This window comes from Bactrocera neohumeralis, chromosome 5 (assembly GCF_024586455.1).
Source record: "Bactrocera neohumeralis isolate Rockhampton chromosome 5, APGP_CSIRO_Bneo_wtdbg2-racon-allhic-juicebox.fasta_v2, whole genome shotgun sequence".
Taxonomy (NCBI): domain Eukaryota; kingdom Metazoa; phylum Arthropoda; class Insecta; order Diptera; family Tephritidae; genus Bactrocera; species Bactrocera neohumeralis.
In genome coordinates, this window is record NC_065922.1 from 19306719 (window position 1) to 19322412 (window position 15694).

Below are 15694 nucleotides of genomic sequence, written 5' to 3' on the forward strand. Positions count from 1 at the left end.
CTAAAAAATAAATATATGAAGGCTCAGCCGTTTGGCTGTCCGACTGTCTGTCTATACACTAACTAAAACCTCAGTTTTTGAAATATCGAAATGAAATTTTGCACACCTTCCTTTCTCAACTAGAAGCTGCTCATTTATTGGAACCACTGATATCGGATTACTATAGTATATATAGCTGCCAAACAAAGAATTGCTCGAAATCATATCCTTGTAAGGAAAACTTTTTGATTTGACGAGATATCTGCACGAAATTTGGCATGCCTTATTGTCCAAAGCAACGCCACAAACTCCGAGTAAATGGTTTCGACCGGATCACTATAGCATATAGTTGCCATACAAACTGAACGATCAAAATGCAGCTCTTGTAAGGAAACTTTTTTATTTTGAAAGGTATTCTAACTTCGGTGCAAGCAAAGTCAACTTTTTTCTTGTTGTTTTTGTTTGTAATTTCACTTATCGCATATTTTACTCACACTACTTCACAAAGAAAAATTACATTAGTTCGTGCGTTATACGGAAAGCTTTTTGCTTCCGTATCATCAAGTTTATTTATTATATATTTTAAATAAAAATAATAGCTTTTACTCAATTTCGATTTCAATATTCATCAATAATAAATTTTAAATACATACATAACTTATTATATAAATTTACTTTACACACTCGTAAACTTCAGTAGAGCAAAAGGATTCAATAAGTAGTTTGAAATTGTTCATTGAGTTTACAAACAGTGTTGGCTATTATTGATAAATGGGTTTTATTTTCATATGCAACAAAATAGTTAATTCAATAGATTCAATTTGCACTAATAAATAGCAAAAGCGCTGAACAATCTATATGTATATAACTGATATAAATACAATATATTTTATGCTATGCTTTATCATATTTTTAATGTATGCATTATATTTTACATTTCATACAACATTCATTGGATTACAGTTCTAATAATGCGTATTCGACTCAGAATTCTAACTATCAAACATAAAGCAAAGAAAAAAATTCTATATAAACACATATAAAAAATTTTAGTAAATTTTTAATACAAATGCAAATTAATTGGAGAACATAAAAATCACATATTTTTGAAAATACTATATGAATAAATTTCGCAAGATGATACGTGCTTTAAATTCTGTTTAACCCAACAATAATGCAAAATGGAATGTGTGTATGCAAATGTAAATAATTGCGTAAATTAAAATCAATCGCGAACAAAATTGACGCAAATTGTGTAAGTACATTTCATAATATTAGCACTGTGCACTTACTAGACAAATTAACTTATCGATGAAACAGAGAAAGTTTAAACTAAACACAAAGTATGTATGCCAAATGACATGTGATTTAAAAAAACTGTTAGTATGACTTATTTTCATCATTTTCACACATTTATGATACAGCTTATTGTTATTATTGTAGCATATCCAAATGCGTAACTGTACGATTGAATTATGTTATTTTGTTTTTTTGTGTAGTTAAGATACGATTTTACTAAAAAATGAACAGAACTTTTTAATAATTATTTTTACATTACATTAACAAGTTATACATACACATTTGCCATGTTTTGTTTTCTTTTATATTTCGCTATACCATGAACTGGCTTGATTACAGTTTAACTTTTTGCTAATTTCATAAATTTCGTTAAATTGTCGATATCGAATGTTTAAGATTACATAAACTTACACTCGCGTTAACTAATTTGTATGCAACAAATTATATTTTATACGATTTTGAACGAAAGCTCTTTGTTTAATTCACTTAAACGCTTGACGTATTACCCTTCTGGTTTTAGTATTTTTTTTTTTTTGCTTTTTTTGACGTACACATTTGTTTTTATGTAGCTCTGCATGAATTTGTGTGTGTATATGTAAATGTTTGTTTAAACCTACTTAGAATTGCACCCAGTTTGCGTTAGCAGCATTTTGTTGTTGTTGTGGTTGCCCACTATGAAGAAGAAATGATAATTAATTTTTACAAAATTATTACAAAATTTTTATAAAATTATTTGAAGCTTGTAATTACCCTGCTGAGGCGTAATCCGTCCATTCGCTGCCTGGTCCACCTGGGGCTTTATGTGCAGGCGATGTACCCGGACTCTGTCGTACAGAGCCACTAGCTCCTGAAGGCGGTGGTGCAATCTTGCCAATACCCCCCGGTGGTGGTGGCAAAATACCAGATGACGGCTTAGCTTTGCCAGCGCGACCAGTGCCTTCAGATCCATCTTTTTTCTGTATAAAGACATGTAAAATTGTGTCAACCTATTTAATTCTTCTTACTACTTACTGTTATTCGCATGTTAATTTTAATGGTTTCGCCTTCCTTGAATCCCAAATCAAGTTGCTGCTTAGGCTCTGTTTTCTCCTTCTCGATTTGCTCTTGATTTTTCACCCATTTGAAGTGATCTTGTAATGCTACATTCAGGTCAAAAGAGTCCGAACGATCTCCAAAACCCAGGCCCAAAAAGGCAGAACGACCTAAGATACATCGAACATTATAACAGAGATATTAAATAACTTAAGTTGTAAGTTTTTTTTTATACCGTTATCATCTTGTACGCGTATTACGAAGTAACGTGAACTATCCGAAACCGCTTCTATAGCAACACCAGGATATGTATCAATTGGGCAATTGGCAAAAAGCGCGCCAGTATTTTTATCTTCCAACTTTAAATTACATGCTGTTCCTTTTGCCACCAAACGCATACGACCGGTCCATGTTGGTTCGCCCAGATTCCAATCCGCAGCTCTAACGTGTAAAAACAAGCATTTGCAAACAGTGATTCGATTTATCAAATGTGTATCAGAAAAAACACAATTTCAAGCATTTTATTGCCGAAAAGACTTAAGATTCTATAGCCGTTCTTTAATTGGCCTTAAATTTTCTAATAAGAACTGATAACATCTTAACCAATAAGAGATTTGCCGCAGAAAAAATCAATTGGATTTGAACTTGAAGCGTTAACTAGTTTAACCTTGTATTGTGACAAAGCAGCTGTATTTAAGGACAATCAATAGCAAGATGCAGCAATTCAATAACTATCATTAGATATCATATTTTTGTAATTGCTTTGTTCATCTCGTTGACGTGGTCCATTTAAGAAAGTTGCAATTTCTAGGTTTTTTTTGTATCAACTTTAGATTCTTTGTCATCAACGTTGCTTGGCAGTGGCAATGAAAAACAAAAAACAATAGTGGGTAAGAAAAATAGGAAACTAGCAAATTTTCCACGAAGACAGATTTTCCACTGGAGCACCGCTGCGTTTATCGTTTACCTGTAACCTCTGTTGCTGGCGCGTGGTGGGATTTTGTAAATAAATACTTCTGGCTTTACAATCAAAACACTTTCATATTCCATTTTTATTTAAATATCACTCGAATCTTGTCTAAATAACTTTACAACTAATTTTTCTGAATTTCTCTTCTTTAATAAACTCCCCCTTTTTCTTCGGCTTTCGTTGGTTGGTATTTTGTCAAAGCAACAGAGTTGCATTGACCAATTGGAATACTCAATTATTTAGTACCATTAGAAAATATAGTACGATACTTTTTTATGGTTCTATCGTAATAAAGCTATACTTATAGTTGTAAATAATAAGCTATTTATATTTATATATATAAAACGTAGCAAAAATGTTGTCTAGGTTATGCAATCTTTATTAAGTTTGCGTTCGCCTTAATATTTTTTTGTTAACTTCAAGTTTACTGTGCTTTAGCAACACTTATACAGTCCTTTGTATTTGACATTCGTAACAAAACACGTGAAATACAATACGAAAACAAAATAAGTACATCAACGATTTGGCAAAATTTGCCAAAATGACTCCAGGAAATAAAGCTAATTCAGATAGTGATTTGGAAAGTGTAATTTCTTTTCAAGATGTTCCGAAGCCACGTCGTAACAGCACTGGTCCCAAATATGTATGCACCATAGAGGGATGCGGCAAAAGTTTCAAGCGTCTGGATCATCTCGATCGGCATGAGTATCACCACACAGGAATTGTAAGTCTACATAATAGTAAGTTGCAACCTTAAATAGTGGCTTTGTCTTTCAGAAAAAACATTATTGCATATATGACGGCTGCGATAAAGTATATTCCATTTTGACGCACTTGAAACGTCATTTGCGTACTACACATGAACGAGTGGGGCCACCAGTGAAGAATGTGCCATGTCAGATACCCGGTTGTTTAAAAATGTTCCAGTCGGAGGCTAATATGTATCGACATATTCGGGAAGTTCATGAAAATCCTAAAATCTATCCTTGCTCGTTTTGTTCAGAAAAGTTCACGCAAAAATTAAAATTACGCAGGCACGAAATTCAAACGCACACTGGTGAATACCCTTATATGTAAGTTAATGTTATTTATTTTTAAAAAATAACTATAAAATTTATAATTTCCTTTTTTGCAATAGTTGTGAAAAGTGCTCAAGGGGATTTTATCAACAATGGGAACATGAACGACACGTTCCAAGCTGCAAAGTATACATTTGTGCCAATTGTAACTTGAAGTTTGATAAATGGACAAAATACGTTAAACATTGTAAAGAGAAGCAGCATGGACGCAAGTATTATCAGTGCGAACAATGTGAACGTGTGTATGGAAAACCCAGCGAATTACAAAAACATATAGCAGCTAAACATATGGACGAGGAGAAGAAAATGAATTTTAAATGCAACAATTGTGAACGTAGTTACGCCTATGAACGAAATTTAAAGCAACATATACGTATCGCACATGGAGGAAAACGTTTTGAATGTGCAGAGCCAGGTTGTGAACGTATTTTTAGTAGTGGACAAAATTTAGCAAAACATTTAGAGCGCGATCACTCTACTTCGACAGAAAAGAAAAGTGAAGTTTCAAAAGGAAATAAAAAGCCTAATATTAAGAGTACACGTAAAAAGCGGAAGGATGCTGGCCAGTCTATTATGTCAAATCTATCAAAGTTCAGCGGTATAGCTGTCGATAAAAATTTTGACGTATTGCTTAGGAAACGTGAAGATATTGCTTTAGATATAGCAGCTGATGTATTGGCAAAGGATCAAAGTGAAAGCGACGAAAGTGAAGATAATTTACCACTTTCGCAATTAACGCAAGTGAATAAGGATGAGGGATTGGAAAACTTAATGACCGCTGTTTTGGCTGATGTCTGATACTAGTAAAATATTATAATTAGTTTTTTTTTATAAAATAAAAATTATTTTTAAACAACTTCGTTTATTATATATTTTTAACAATTATTGAAACAAAATGACTTATAGCGAATTGATAACTTTACGACTGCGCATTTGTTCAATCCATTTCTCTAACTGTTGTTCTGGCGTTTGTTGTGCAGGTAGATAGTAATCCTTTGGTGGTTCACCTTCTTCTAGTCTAACGAAATAATGACAGTGTTTGTATTCTACTATGCCCTGACGTCCGCGTGCGTGTCGACGCAAACCGCGAAAAACACGTCCTTTACCCACGAAAGACTCAGCTGTTAAATGGATATTCATTCTATGAATTTTACGTCACTTACTATTAGCTTATATGTAACTTACCAATCCATAAATTACTCTTATATTCCACGTTGTGCTGCTTAACAGCCATTTCTTGTGCTTCCAGAATCACCTCTTTGACATGTGTGGCGCCCTTCTTAAGCACAAAACTCAATTGCTTTACAGCCTCATCGACGGACATGCCACGCACAAATGAAGCGATATACCACATTTTATCTGGACTATATTTAATGTTGGTACGCATATGGCAGACATACTACATATAATGATTATATCACTGTTATTATAATGTTATGTTATGGTATATTTATTTTGTAGTTTACCGCTTTTCTCGGTTCCTCATCGGGTTTTTGAGGTGGATGTACCGTTTTATTGCTCACCAACCATTTGCGTGGGCCATGATTCGCTTTATTCCATTTGGAGCTTAGAGCATCCGTCGTATGTAAACTATGGCTGGCCGGCAATAGCAGTTTACAGGAGTTCTGTAACAGACTTCTTTGTGTAATGTTGAGGCGGGCGAATTGCTTCACTAAAGATGCCATTATTTCGATTCACTTGTTTATAATTTTTATATTAAATGTTTATTTTCATTCAGAAATAGAAAGATTTAGTACATAACCCAAAAGAAATGTTACAGCGCTGCTGATTTTCAATTGACAGCTGTTAACAGCTGATCTAATTGGGCAGTGTTGTAATTGGACAACATAAGCACAGGGTGAAATATATAAGAATTCGTATTTTTGTTGCCGGACTATTGCTCGTAACGGTATTACAGCTTTGTCTATATTCCTGTAGTATACAGGTTGTTTGAAATATAATGCAGATGAGTGCGTTTCAAGCTAAAATTTATCGTTTCATGTAACAGTAGTGAGTTGCGTGAGAACTTTTTCCAAAAAGACTATAATTATTTGAGCAATTAGCACACACCTTCACCTACTTATATATTTGTACTGTGTAATTGCTTTATTGCGTGTGGCACTATATTTTTGGAAATGTTTACATTGTCTGATCGGCATTACAAATACAGCAACAACAAATGTTAAGATGTCAAATGTGGCGAATAAAGGCGAAAGGAAAATCCATAGTGACATAACAGCAGAATATCCTAAAAGCAACGCTGCATCCGCGTATTGTGTAAGACTGAAGCGGAAAGTGATTGGTTGTTGGAAAAAATCGAAAACGTAACATTATAGAACATTAAATAAAACAACAAACGTATTGGAAATTAAATACTTTCGTATTTTCAAGTGCGAAAAGTCAAAGTTAAGAAAGTTACGATTCAAAACACCATTCAACATTGATATATGAATGTGTGTGTGCATTTTTGCACCACCCACGCACACAGTTGAAGAAGCCACAAACGACAGGCTGTCTTTGGCGAACGTGCTTGCGAAAAAATCGATATTTATTGAATTTATTCACGTAAATTATAAATAAAATGCAAAACATGTGGAAAGTGCAGGACAAAGTGAAATTTTAGCATAAAGCTAATTAGATCAACTTTAAGTGACCGATAAACGAAAGCTTTACACTCTATTTACTCCGTTTGCGTATTTGGGGAGAGCAGCAGTTGTGCAGTCTTCATCTATATCTTCTCCATTTAAAGCTGTTGCGTGGAATTGGTTTTATTTTTTGAAGAAATCGACAGATTTTGTTGCGATGGCGGAAGCTGTGCGCGCTCCTGTGGATCCAGCAAAGGACATGCAGCAACCAAGTGATAGCTCTGATGTTGTTGACGCTAGCAGTGGCGCAATCTTGCGTAACACAAAGCAAACGACAGCCTTACCGCTGGCTCAGCAGGCGAACGAACAAGTTAATAGTGAGCAATTGGTAAGCGTTGTGTATGAGCAGGCTTACGAGTATAGGTGGTCCATTTTTATATTTTATTTTAATTATATTATATTATAAATATTATTATTGATTATTTTGTAGATATTTAGATTTTTGGAGTTATCAGGCTGGTAATAGCATTCATTACATCATTTTTATTTTCAGAATGGTTGAAAAAATCTAAACTCTTTAATTCTTTATTTAAATAATCCAACCTGGTTCGGAATCGAAGCTGAGTTGCTCCGTCATTGATGGCGTTTGATCAAAAAGCTGATTTTAGACAGGATGTTTCCTAATATTATAAATGTTTTAACATTCACTTCTCTCATTTTAAGCCACTAACTATCATTGATCGCTCAGTGTCGATTTTCATATTCTGAATAGGGAATATTAAGTTTGCCACGAAGTTTGTAACATCCTGAAGGGAACGTCGGAGACTCTATAAAATATATACAAAAATGATCAGCGCGACGAACTGAGTCGATTTAGCCACGTTTGTCCGTCTGATTACTATAGCAAACAGCCGATCAAGATAAATATATGTTTATACCTTTTATGCCATAAGAAAGGCAGCTGTGAAGGATATTATAGCTTCCAGATTCTATCAGATTCTCATATCGAGCTCAGTTTCATGTTTCCTTATTTCCCATCGTAATTTATTGGAGTTAAGGTTGCCATATTGTTGTAAAGAAGAAAATATAATTATCCTGTTCTTGTAAATATATCTACAAATGTGTGTGTGGACCGCACACGTGCTCATCTAGCTAATTACAGTCATTTACTTTAATGCCAATTAAACTAAATTCTATTTTAGCAATTACTTCAAGAAATTTTTCTTGATAAAAATGGTTCTAACCTACTTCCTAACCGCCTGTGCGCTTCTTTACTCAATTATTTGCCATTTTCTTTATTATTTTTCTTTTTGTCACGCAATATTTGCACTTTAAATTGATGTCCTTTTATTTTTTTTTTTTCGTATAAAGCAATCGGTCAATAGAGAACATTTCGTGCGAAAGCTAAAAATCATCGAGACACTTAACTATTATTAGATCAACAACAACTTGTCATTGAAGAAAATGCGATTCATGGAAAAGTGCAAATGTATGCTTGCATGCTTAAGAGGGTTAGTGATTAGATTTCAGAGTCGGCAAAAATTAGATGCTAAAGATATTCTTCATTAAATATAGTTTAGTTAATTTTTTTTTTGTTATTTTATACTGGAAACATGCTCTATAAAGGATTTGAACAAACCGCTCTATACTAAACATAGTCATAAAAAATTGGAAATTTAAAAAATTTTAAAAAATCTTAATTCCAAAATCGGTTGCAAATCTAATTTCAAAACAAAATTTTTGAATTAAAAAAAATAGAGTTACGACTTTTTAATTTCAAAAATTTTGTTTTGAAATTAGATTTGGGATAAAAACTTAACATTTTTTTTTTATTAAAAAACCTAAATAACAAAAATTTAAAACTAAAAATTGGAAATTTTAGTTTTAAACCCGAAATCGGGTCTAAAAATTTATAAAATATTTTTTAAATTGAAAAATCTGAATAACAAAAATTAAAAATTAGAAATTTAAATTTTAAGCCCAAAACCGAATATAAAAATTTATAAAATATATATTTTTTTAATTAAAAAAGTGCAATAAAAAAATTAAAATTTGGAAATTTAAATTTTAAACTCAAAATCGGTTGTAAAAACTTATAAAATATTTTTTAAACTAAAAAAATCCGAATAACAAAAAACATTATTTTTTAGTTATAGTAAAAGCTTTTTAACTGAAAAACTATAATTTTAATAAAATAACAAAATTTAAATAAGAAAAAATGCCAATCTAAGTTGATATTTTATTAAAATTTAGCTTTTATTTTCAAAAAATAACCAAAATGGTAAAATATGAACTACGCAAGGGCAAAATAATTTAAAATTCAAAAACACATTTGTTTTACTTTATTACTTATAAACTTAGAATTAACTTGTTTTTTGTTTTTTAAATCCTGTGTTTATGATTAAAGTTGTAATTTTTGTTTTAAAACCAATTTTTGTGAGTAATTTTTTTTTTCAGTTTTCAATTCAGCATTAGGGACTAAAAATTTTAAAATTATTTTCACTTGAAATTTTCGTGATTACAAACTAAAAAAATAATTTTATTACGAATTTTAGTGCATTATATGCTATTTTATACGTAAATATGAAAATTGAAATTTTATTTAATTGTTAAATTTTATAAATTTTTAAATTAATTTAAATTTTAATTAAATTTAATAAATTAATTCATGTCGCTGAGTGCCGAAACAAATCAAAAATTTACTTCAAAATCAAAAAATTTTGTTAACCTAATAACATTTAAGGCAGCCCTCGTAACCTTATAATATGGCAAATTGTTAGCATGCACGCGCTTGAAACCAAACACAAATTGTCAAACGTACAAACGGCTGGCAATTGGCGCAAATACCTGTACACACACACACGAAAACATATGCATAACTGTAGTTGAGTCCTTAAGGTTAGACACAAACGAGCGCTGTCACGTTTTTATTATCATCGCTGATGAGTTGTCATGAGATGCTTTTAAGTAATTTATTACCCTCTATTGATTTTCATGTCTTTTTAAACTTTTTTTTACTTTTTTTTTAACTTTTTGTTTGTGTGTTTGCCATGCCTGCGCTTTACTATAGCCACAGTGTGTGTGTGTGCAAAGTGCGGGCAGCCATGGCGTATGAGTGACATTACCGCAGAGCACACTTTCGCTTTTATCGCTCGTCATTTAACAAACTGCTCTGCCACTAAAATTTTTTGTTGTTTTTTTGTCTTTCTCTTTTCACGTTTCCTGCCGCCGCCTACACAGTATTTAACAACAACATCGACATCAACGGTCGGCGCTAATGGTGACTCGGCCACGGCAACAGTCACAGATATGTCTTCGCTGTCGGCGACGTCAACGACTGCTGCGTCGGCAGCGCTGCCATTGGCCGTACATTACTTGGCTAGCTTCCATCAGATTTGTGTGGTGACTGCACTGCTTCCACTGGTGACGCTGTTCATCTGCTTCGTCACCGCGTACGTCTTCCAATATGATGATGTGCACGAAACGCATTGCCGTGTAAGTATTGTTCATATTGTATATCGCCCACTCATTCGGCAGACTTAATGACTTTTCAATTGTGTTGAATTGCAGGTCTACAACATTGTACCATCGATAAGTGCCATTACCGGCGTTAGCCCACAACGCTACTTCTGGCGCCTGAGTATTGCCTTACACATTGGACCGCGCTTGCCCATCGCCTTCGTGTATAAGAACTTTTATCGCAGCATGTTGGCCAATTTGCAGCAACGTCGGCCGCATCTGGTGCCGAAGGCCGATTTGATGATAACCTTAATCTTAATTTTGAATCTTATCGAAATTTCGTCGTTGGGCGGTGTGACCTACATTTCGAATAGGGAGAATTATCGTAAGTAACACAAAACGACGTCATTAAAGTAATTACCCTTCGTCTTTAAGGGGTGAAATTGCACTCTTGAGCTCTGTCAAACATCTCAGGATTATCCTAGATAAAAAAATAAACAGGGAGGGAAAGCATAAAAAGGCTTGCAAATCTTACACAAGTGTCATCCGTCCCATACCATCCAATGTTTACGACCAGCTTTGATTTTAGGAGGATGAAGTAATGTCTAGAAGTTCATGCAAGTGAGGAAAGTTCCCTGATGGACATTCACTTGGGAGTGACCAGCAACGATTCTTTTACATATGGCTCAAGCAGCTCATGACTTCCGGTCTTAGACCAAGTATCCTCTGGGTAGCCAAAGAACATCCGTTTGAAGGCGAACTAAAGTGACCATTCCTCCTCAGCATTCTATGCTGGGTTTGGAACCCGCTGCGCAAAAAACGCTCCCAAAGAAAAGTAACCGAGTAAGCGGTGTGTACGCCAATCAAGAAGAAGCGGAAGAAATTTACGACCAGCTTGCACATGAACTTCAGTCACTATGGGTATAAATTATTCTCGACTTTGCTATCAAACTCGAAATAAAATGGCAATGGGTCTAAATAATCCAGGAGGAGGAGAATTTTTCATTCCTCTGAAAAAAAGAATGAACCAAAGGTTCAGTGATCGACATCTACGTCGGGTGAAATAGGAACAGGAGCGGGCTTCATCTCAAGCTGAAGTAAGCTTCAAACTAAATTACTAAAATGCAGTCTTTTAGGCCGAAATCGTTGGCATAATAGATTGTGGCAAGTGGGGTTCTGCTATAATCAAAAAATTCATAAATCTTCTGGTAGACAACTAAACGGCAATTAAGGTTATCCGTAGCGTCTTTACTAAGACTGTTATTGTTGTTGTTGTAGCGGGAGATTTCTGCCAAGTTCACAGTCCTTTACCGGATAAAAATCTGAGTCCATTCCGGTTACGTAGACCCGACTGTCATGGGAATAGCCTATATCCATATTAAGCCTTCCTGTTTTGGTTAGCTCTAATCTTGGGACCCAGAATATAGAAATAGAAGGACGAAAAGGCATCCGAGTTGGCACGCTCAGGGTAGACGGGAACACAATTTTCTTAAGCTTTGCTAAACCATTCACTTCTTTTAAGGGTTGCTTGAAGCAATGAACTCTAGAGGAACACCTCAAGTCTTCTCACAGAGAATACCACAAAGGTACTTGGGATAGTGTTGGTGATGAACAGACCGACAACTTTCTTCTTTTAGGAAAGAGTGAACTTAGAACAATAGATGAATCATCACATATCATATAGCCCTATGATTCCACCTCAAAACCTTTGGTTGGTAAGGTGGATTCGGCGGAATGTAAATCATACGGTCCCCAGTTCTCCAATTTAAGAAGCATTGAGCAGCTGGATGCGCCCATCAGTGGCCTAATTTATGGCTTAAGAGCGGTCACCGGCGGTTTTGCGCTCCCGCACCTTCCTTTTCAACCAACCAATCAAAGTTGTCTCAAAAAAAAATTACTATTCTTATACATAAGTCAAGTTAAGATCTCAGGGTTCGTAAGTAGATTTGGGAGTGCTATAAAGATACTAGGTTCTAGAGAACGTATTTAAATCCGACTGTCGTGAGTGCAAGAGGAACTTTTATTGAGTTCAGCGCTAGCTAATTCCTAAGGATAGGTGTGTTCAGGAGATGGGCCTTGCAATTGAGCTCACAGTACTCACAATCGAACAGTTGAAACCCTTAATCGAAGCACCCTTCCATAGGGACTTGTTTTCTGACAAGGATTCTTTGAACTCTCGTCCTCACTCCGGCTACTGCTTCACTATCGATGAACAGCAAATTATATAGGCGTTATTTCCTTCCAACCTTTCATCAGGCGTTTCTTTGCGTACTCTGATGAGCTTAAGATCCTTCGAGGATTTTGAACTAACCTAACTTAATGCGCTTGTGTATATGAAAGCATTCGTAAAAAAAGTATATTCCCATATGTGTGCACATATTCCTTCCAAAACCAGCTTTTTAACTTTATCTTCCCTCTCTTCTTAGCGATTCACGAGAAAATCTTCATCACATTTATGGTTTGCTCACTCTGCTACATGTTGGCCACGATCAAACTGCATGGCATGCTCTTCGAGGATGAAAGCAAACTCTTGCCCATACAACGCGAATCCATCAAATGGAAGAGAATACTCTTCATTACCTCCATTGTGAGCACCGTCGGCCTGTTGGTATTCTTTGCCAAGCATCGTTTCTACTGTCATGATTTGGGTGAGTCCATAATAATTTGTTTGAATAAAGTTCAAAATTGATTAAAAATATTTTCCATCAACTCCACAGCCTTCAGTTGGTTCGCCTTCTTCGAGTATGTGATCGCCATTGCGAATATGCTGTTCCACTTCACCATCATTTGGGACTTTCCATCGCAATTTATGCTCATCGTGCAGGGACCGAAGGAGAAAATCGAGGAACTCTTCAAGCGCGCATGCGCAAAATATGATTAAACGTAAACTTACACACACACATACATGCAGGCATACTTAAGGTGAAATAGTATGCGTGTGTGTGTGCAACACTCGTTGTGACTTGAGTGGCGACCGTTAACAGTCGCGTATAAATCAATTTTAATTTGATTTAATTGTGAATTGTGAAAGACACATGAGAAACCTCGAAGCGCGCTTCCATTGTCAACTCATACGCATATTTTACTATTTAGTTTTCACTACTCTACGAAAAGTACTCATAAATACACACACACACATACTTATATATACACTGAGTGAAGGTAAAAGTCTCCTAATAGCGGTTTGCGTAAGCCATAGTTAAATCCATTTTAAACCAAACAAATGTATACATACATACATATGTATTTATACATATATACAACTGTATTACATACATACATAAATACATATGTATTTACAGCCAATTTTATTTAGTTTTTAAAAAATAAGTTTTAAAGCAATAATTTTAGTTTTCTGTTAAATACATGTGTATCCGTAGTTTTACGCTAGTTTCGTGAGATTTTTAACGTAACGCAACGACACGAGTTTTAAATGCACTTACATAACTTACTATGTAGCGAAAATACGCTGTTAAGCAAATACTTGAAATACTCAAATACCTTTTGACTTGTAACCCTTGGCATTAAGTCATTATTATGTACATATATACACGAAATTGAAAACCAAAAGCAAAAACAAAAAGGCAAACCTCAAATATTGCACACAGTTCAGAATTTTGCAACTTATTTACTCAAAAAGCAAAGTTATATAAAACAAATTTAGCAATAATTTTATTCAAGCAATGGCAAAGCAAGCGCTGTACAAGGCTTATACTAGTTTTGTTTAGTATTGCATTAAGATTTTCGAGTGCTTACATTTGCATTAATAAAGAAATTTAGCAAAAAGTTCACATAAAATATATAAATATGTTCACAAACATTCATTTCAATATTGTTTCATTATTAAAACATAGTTTTAAGTGCAGGTAACATTCACAACATTTATTTCTAGATTGTATTTTTTAAATATAACAAATTATATGTATTTTTGAAAAATTTAAAATATTTTTACTTTTTTTATTAATACTTAACATATTTAAAATTTGAATATTATGTATTTTGATTTTTTTTTGAAAAGTTTGGTTACTTTATAAACTTATAACTTTAGTTTTTTCTTCAAATTATTTAAAAATATTTAACATTTATATTTAAATTATATTATTTAGTATTTATATTTAAACATTATTATTGATTTGTATTAGGGCCAGGATGTTTCGAGAACATTTTGATATTTTCTTTGGAAAAAACCGGTTAGTAAAGATATCGGTTAATGTAAAATTTGCAAATAATTTGCAAAATCCTAATTAAAACTAAAAAAACTTAATTGTGGCTCCACCAAAGCTACAAACACTTCAAAAGTGACGTTCTTATAGCATAAATGGCTATAAAATGATATTGGTTTCGATTTTGAACGGACAGTTTGTATGACAGCTATATGCTATAGTGCTTCGATCTGAACAATTTCTTCAGATATGGTGCCGTTGTCTTTAATAATAATCTATGTCTAATTTTGTGAAGATATCTTGTCAAATAAAAAAATGTTCCATACATGAACTGGATTTCGATCAGTCAGTTTATATGACAGCTATATGCTATAGTAGTCAGATCTGAACAATTTCCTCCGAGAATGTAGCGCTGCCTTGTATAATAAACCGTGCCCAGTTTCGTGAAGATATCTCTTAAATTAGAAATGATTTCCATACAAGGACATTCAAAAACAGTTTTTGCTGTTGAAAAATACAAAAAAGTTAATTGAAAAATTATAAAAAAAATTAAACAAAATTTTTACAACTTTTCGCGCTTACATTCTGCGTGTTCTACAATTTTGTACCAAAGCTCGCGCTGACCATCTATTCAATGCTCCTGAGCAGCGGTCGACAAACCTACACATTCAAGCGATTTATTTTTATCGAATTTAGTTCTAACCAAGAGATAATTGTAAAATAGAAAATTAAAACTGAAAATTTAATTTTTAAACCCCTTATTTTGGTTTATTAATTTTGAATATTTGAAGTTTTCAATTTTTAATACTGATTTTGGGATTCTTTATCTTCTTTATTGGAGTAGACAATGCTTGTGTGCTTAAATTTTTTGGATTTTGGGATAAAAAATTTAATAACGAATTTTTTTAAATTAAAAGATTCAAACCCCTAGCGAATATTCATTATTTCTCTAATTATTTGGATTTACAAAGAATCTGCTAATATTCATGTTTTCGTATGTTATTTCGAAATTCAAGCAGATAAGTCGATTTCCAAAGTGATTTTGGTATATTTATTTACTTTAGTATGGGTCAGTAGATCAACCTAAAAAGCGTTAGAACTATTTTGACACTTTCGAAGTCACTTTTG

The 15694-nt window shown here is 33.6% G+C and overlaps 4 protein-coding genes across 4 annotated transcripts; 2 read left to right on the forward strand and 2 right to left on the reverse strand.

Annotated features, from left to right (window-relative positions):
- Nucleotides 1-501: 501 nt before the first annotated feature.
- On the reverse strand, nucleotides 502-3469 carry LOC126758550 (NECAP-like protein CG9132). The gene is made up of 5 exons (XM_050472864.1): nucleotides 3278-3469; nucleotides 2546-2751; nucleotides 2290-2480; nucleotides 2029-2234; nucleotides 502-1950 (listed from the first exon to the last, which is right to left on the reverse strand). Exons 1-5 carry the CDS (start codon nucleotides 3358-3360, stop codon nucleotides 1896-1898), a joined length of 741 nt encoding a protein of 246 aa, XP_050328821.1. The 5' UTR covers nucleotides 3361-3469; the 3' UTR covers nucleotides 502-1895.
- A 283-nt stretch (nucleotides 3470-3752) lies between these two features.
- LOC126758722 (zinc finger protein 436) lies at nucleotides 3753-5215 on the forward strand. Its single transcript, XM_050473084.1, has 3 exons — nucleotides 3753-4004; nucleotides 4058-4353; nucleotides 4419-5215. Exons 1-3 carry the CDS (start codon nucleotides 3822-3824, stop codon nucleotides 5155-5157), a joined length of 1218 nt encoding a protein of 405 aa, XP_050329041.1. The 5' UTR covers nucleotides 3753-3821; the 3' UTR covers nucleotides 5158-5215.
- LOC126758724 (39S ribosomal protein L22, mitochondrial) lies at nucleotides 5194-6161 on the reverse strand. Its single transcript, XM_050473085.1, has 3 exons — nucleotides 5826-6161; nucleotides 5545-5758; nucleotides 5194-5480 (listed from the first exon to the last, which is right to left on the reverse strand). Exons 1-3 carry the CDS (start codon nucleotides 6042-6044, stop codon nucleotides 5260-5262), a joined length of 654 nt encoding a protein of 217 aa, XP_050329042.1. The 5' UTR covers nucleotides 6045-6161; the 3' UTR covers nucleotides 5194-5259.
- Nucleotides 6162-6582: 421 nt separating this feature from the next.
- On the forward strand, nucleotides 6583-14227 carry LOC126759687 (post-GPI attachment to proteins factor 2-like). The gene is made up of 5 exons (XM_050474702.1): nucleotides 6583-7332; nucleotides 10185-10439; nucleotides 10515-10788; nucleotides 12830-13051; nucleotides 13121-14227. The coding sequence occupies exons 1-5, from the start codon at nucleotides 7162-7164 to the stop codon at nucleotides 13282-13284; spliced, it is 1086 nt and encodes a 361-aa protein (XP_050330659.1). The 5' UTR covers nucleotides 6583-7161; the 3' UTR covers nucleotides 13285-14227.
- Nucleotides 14228-15694: the final 1467 nt, after the last annotated feature.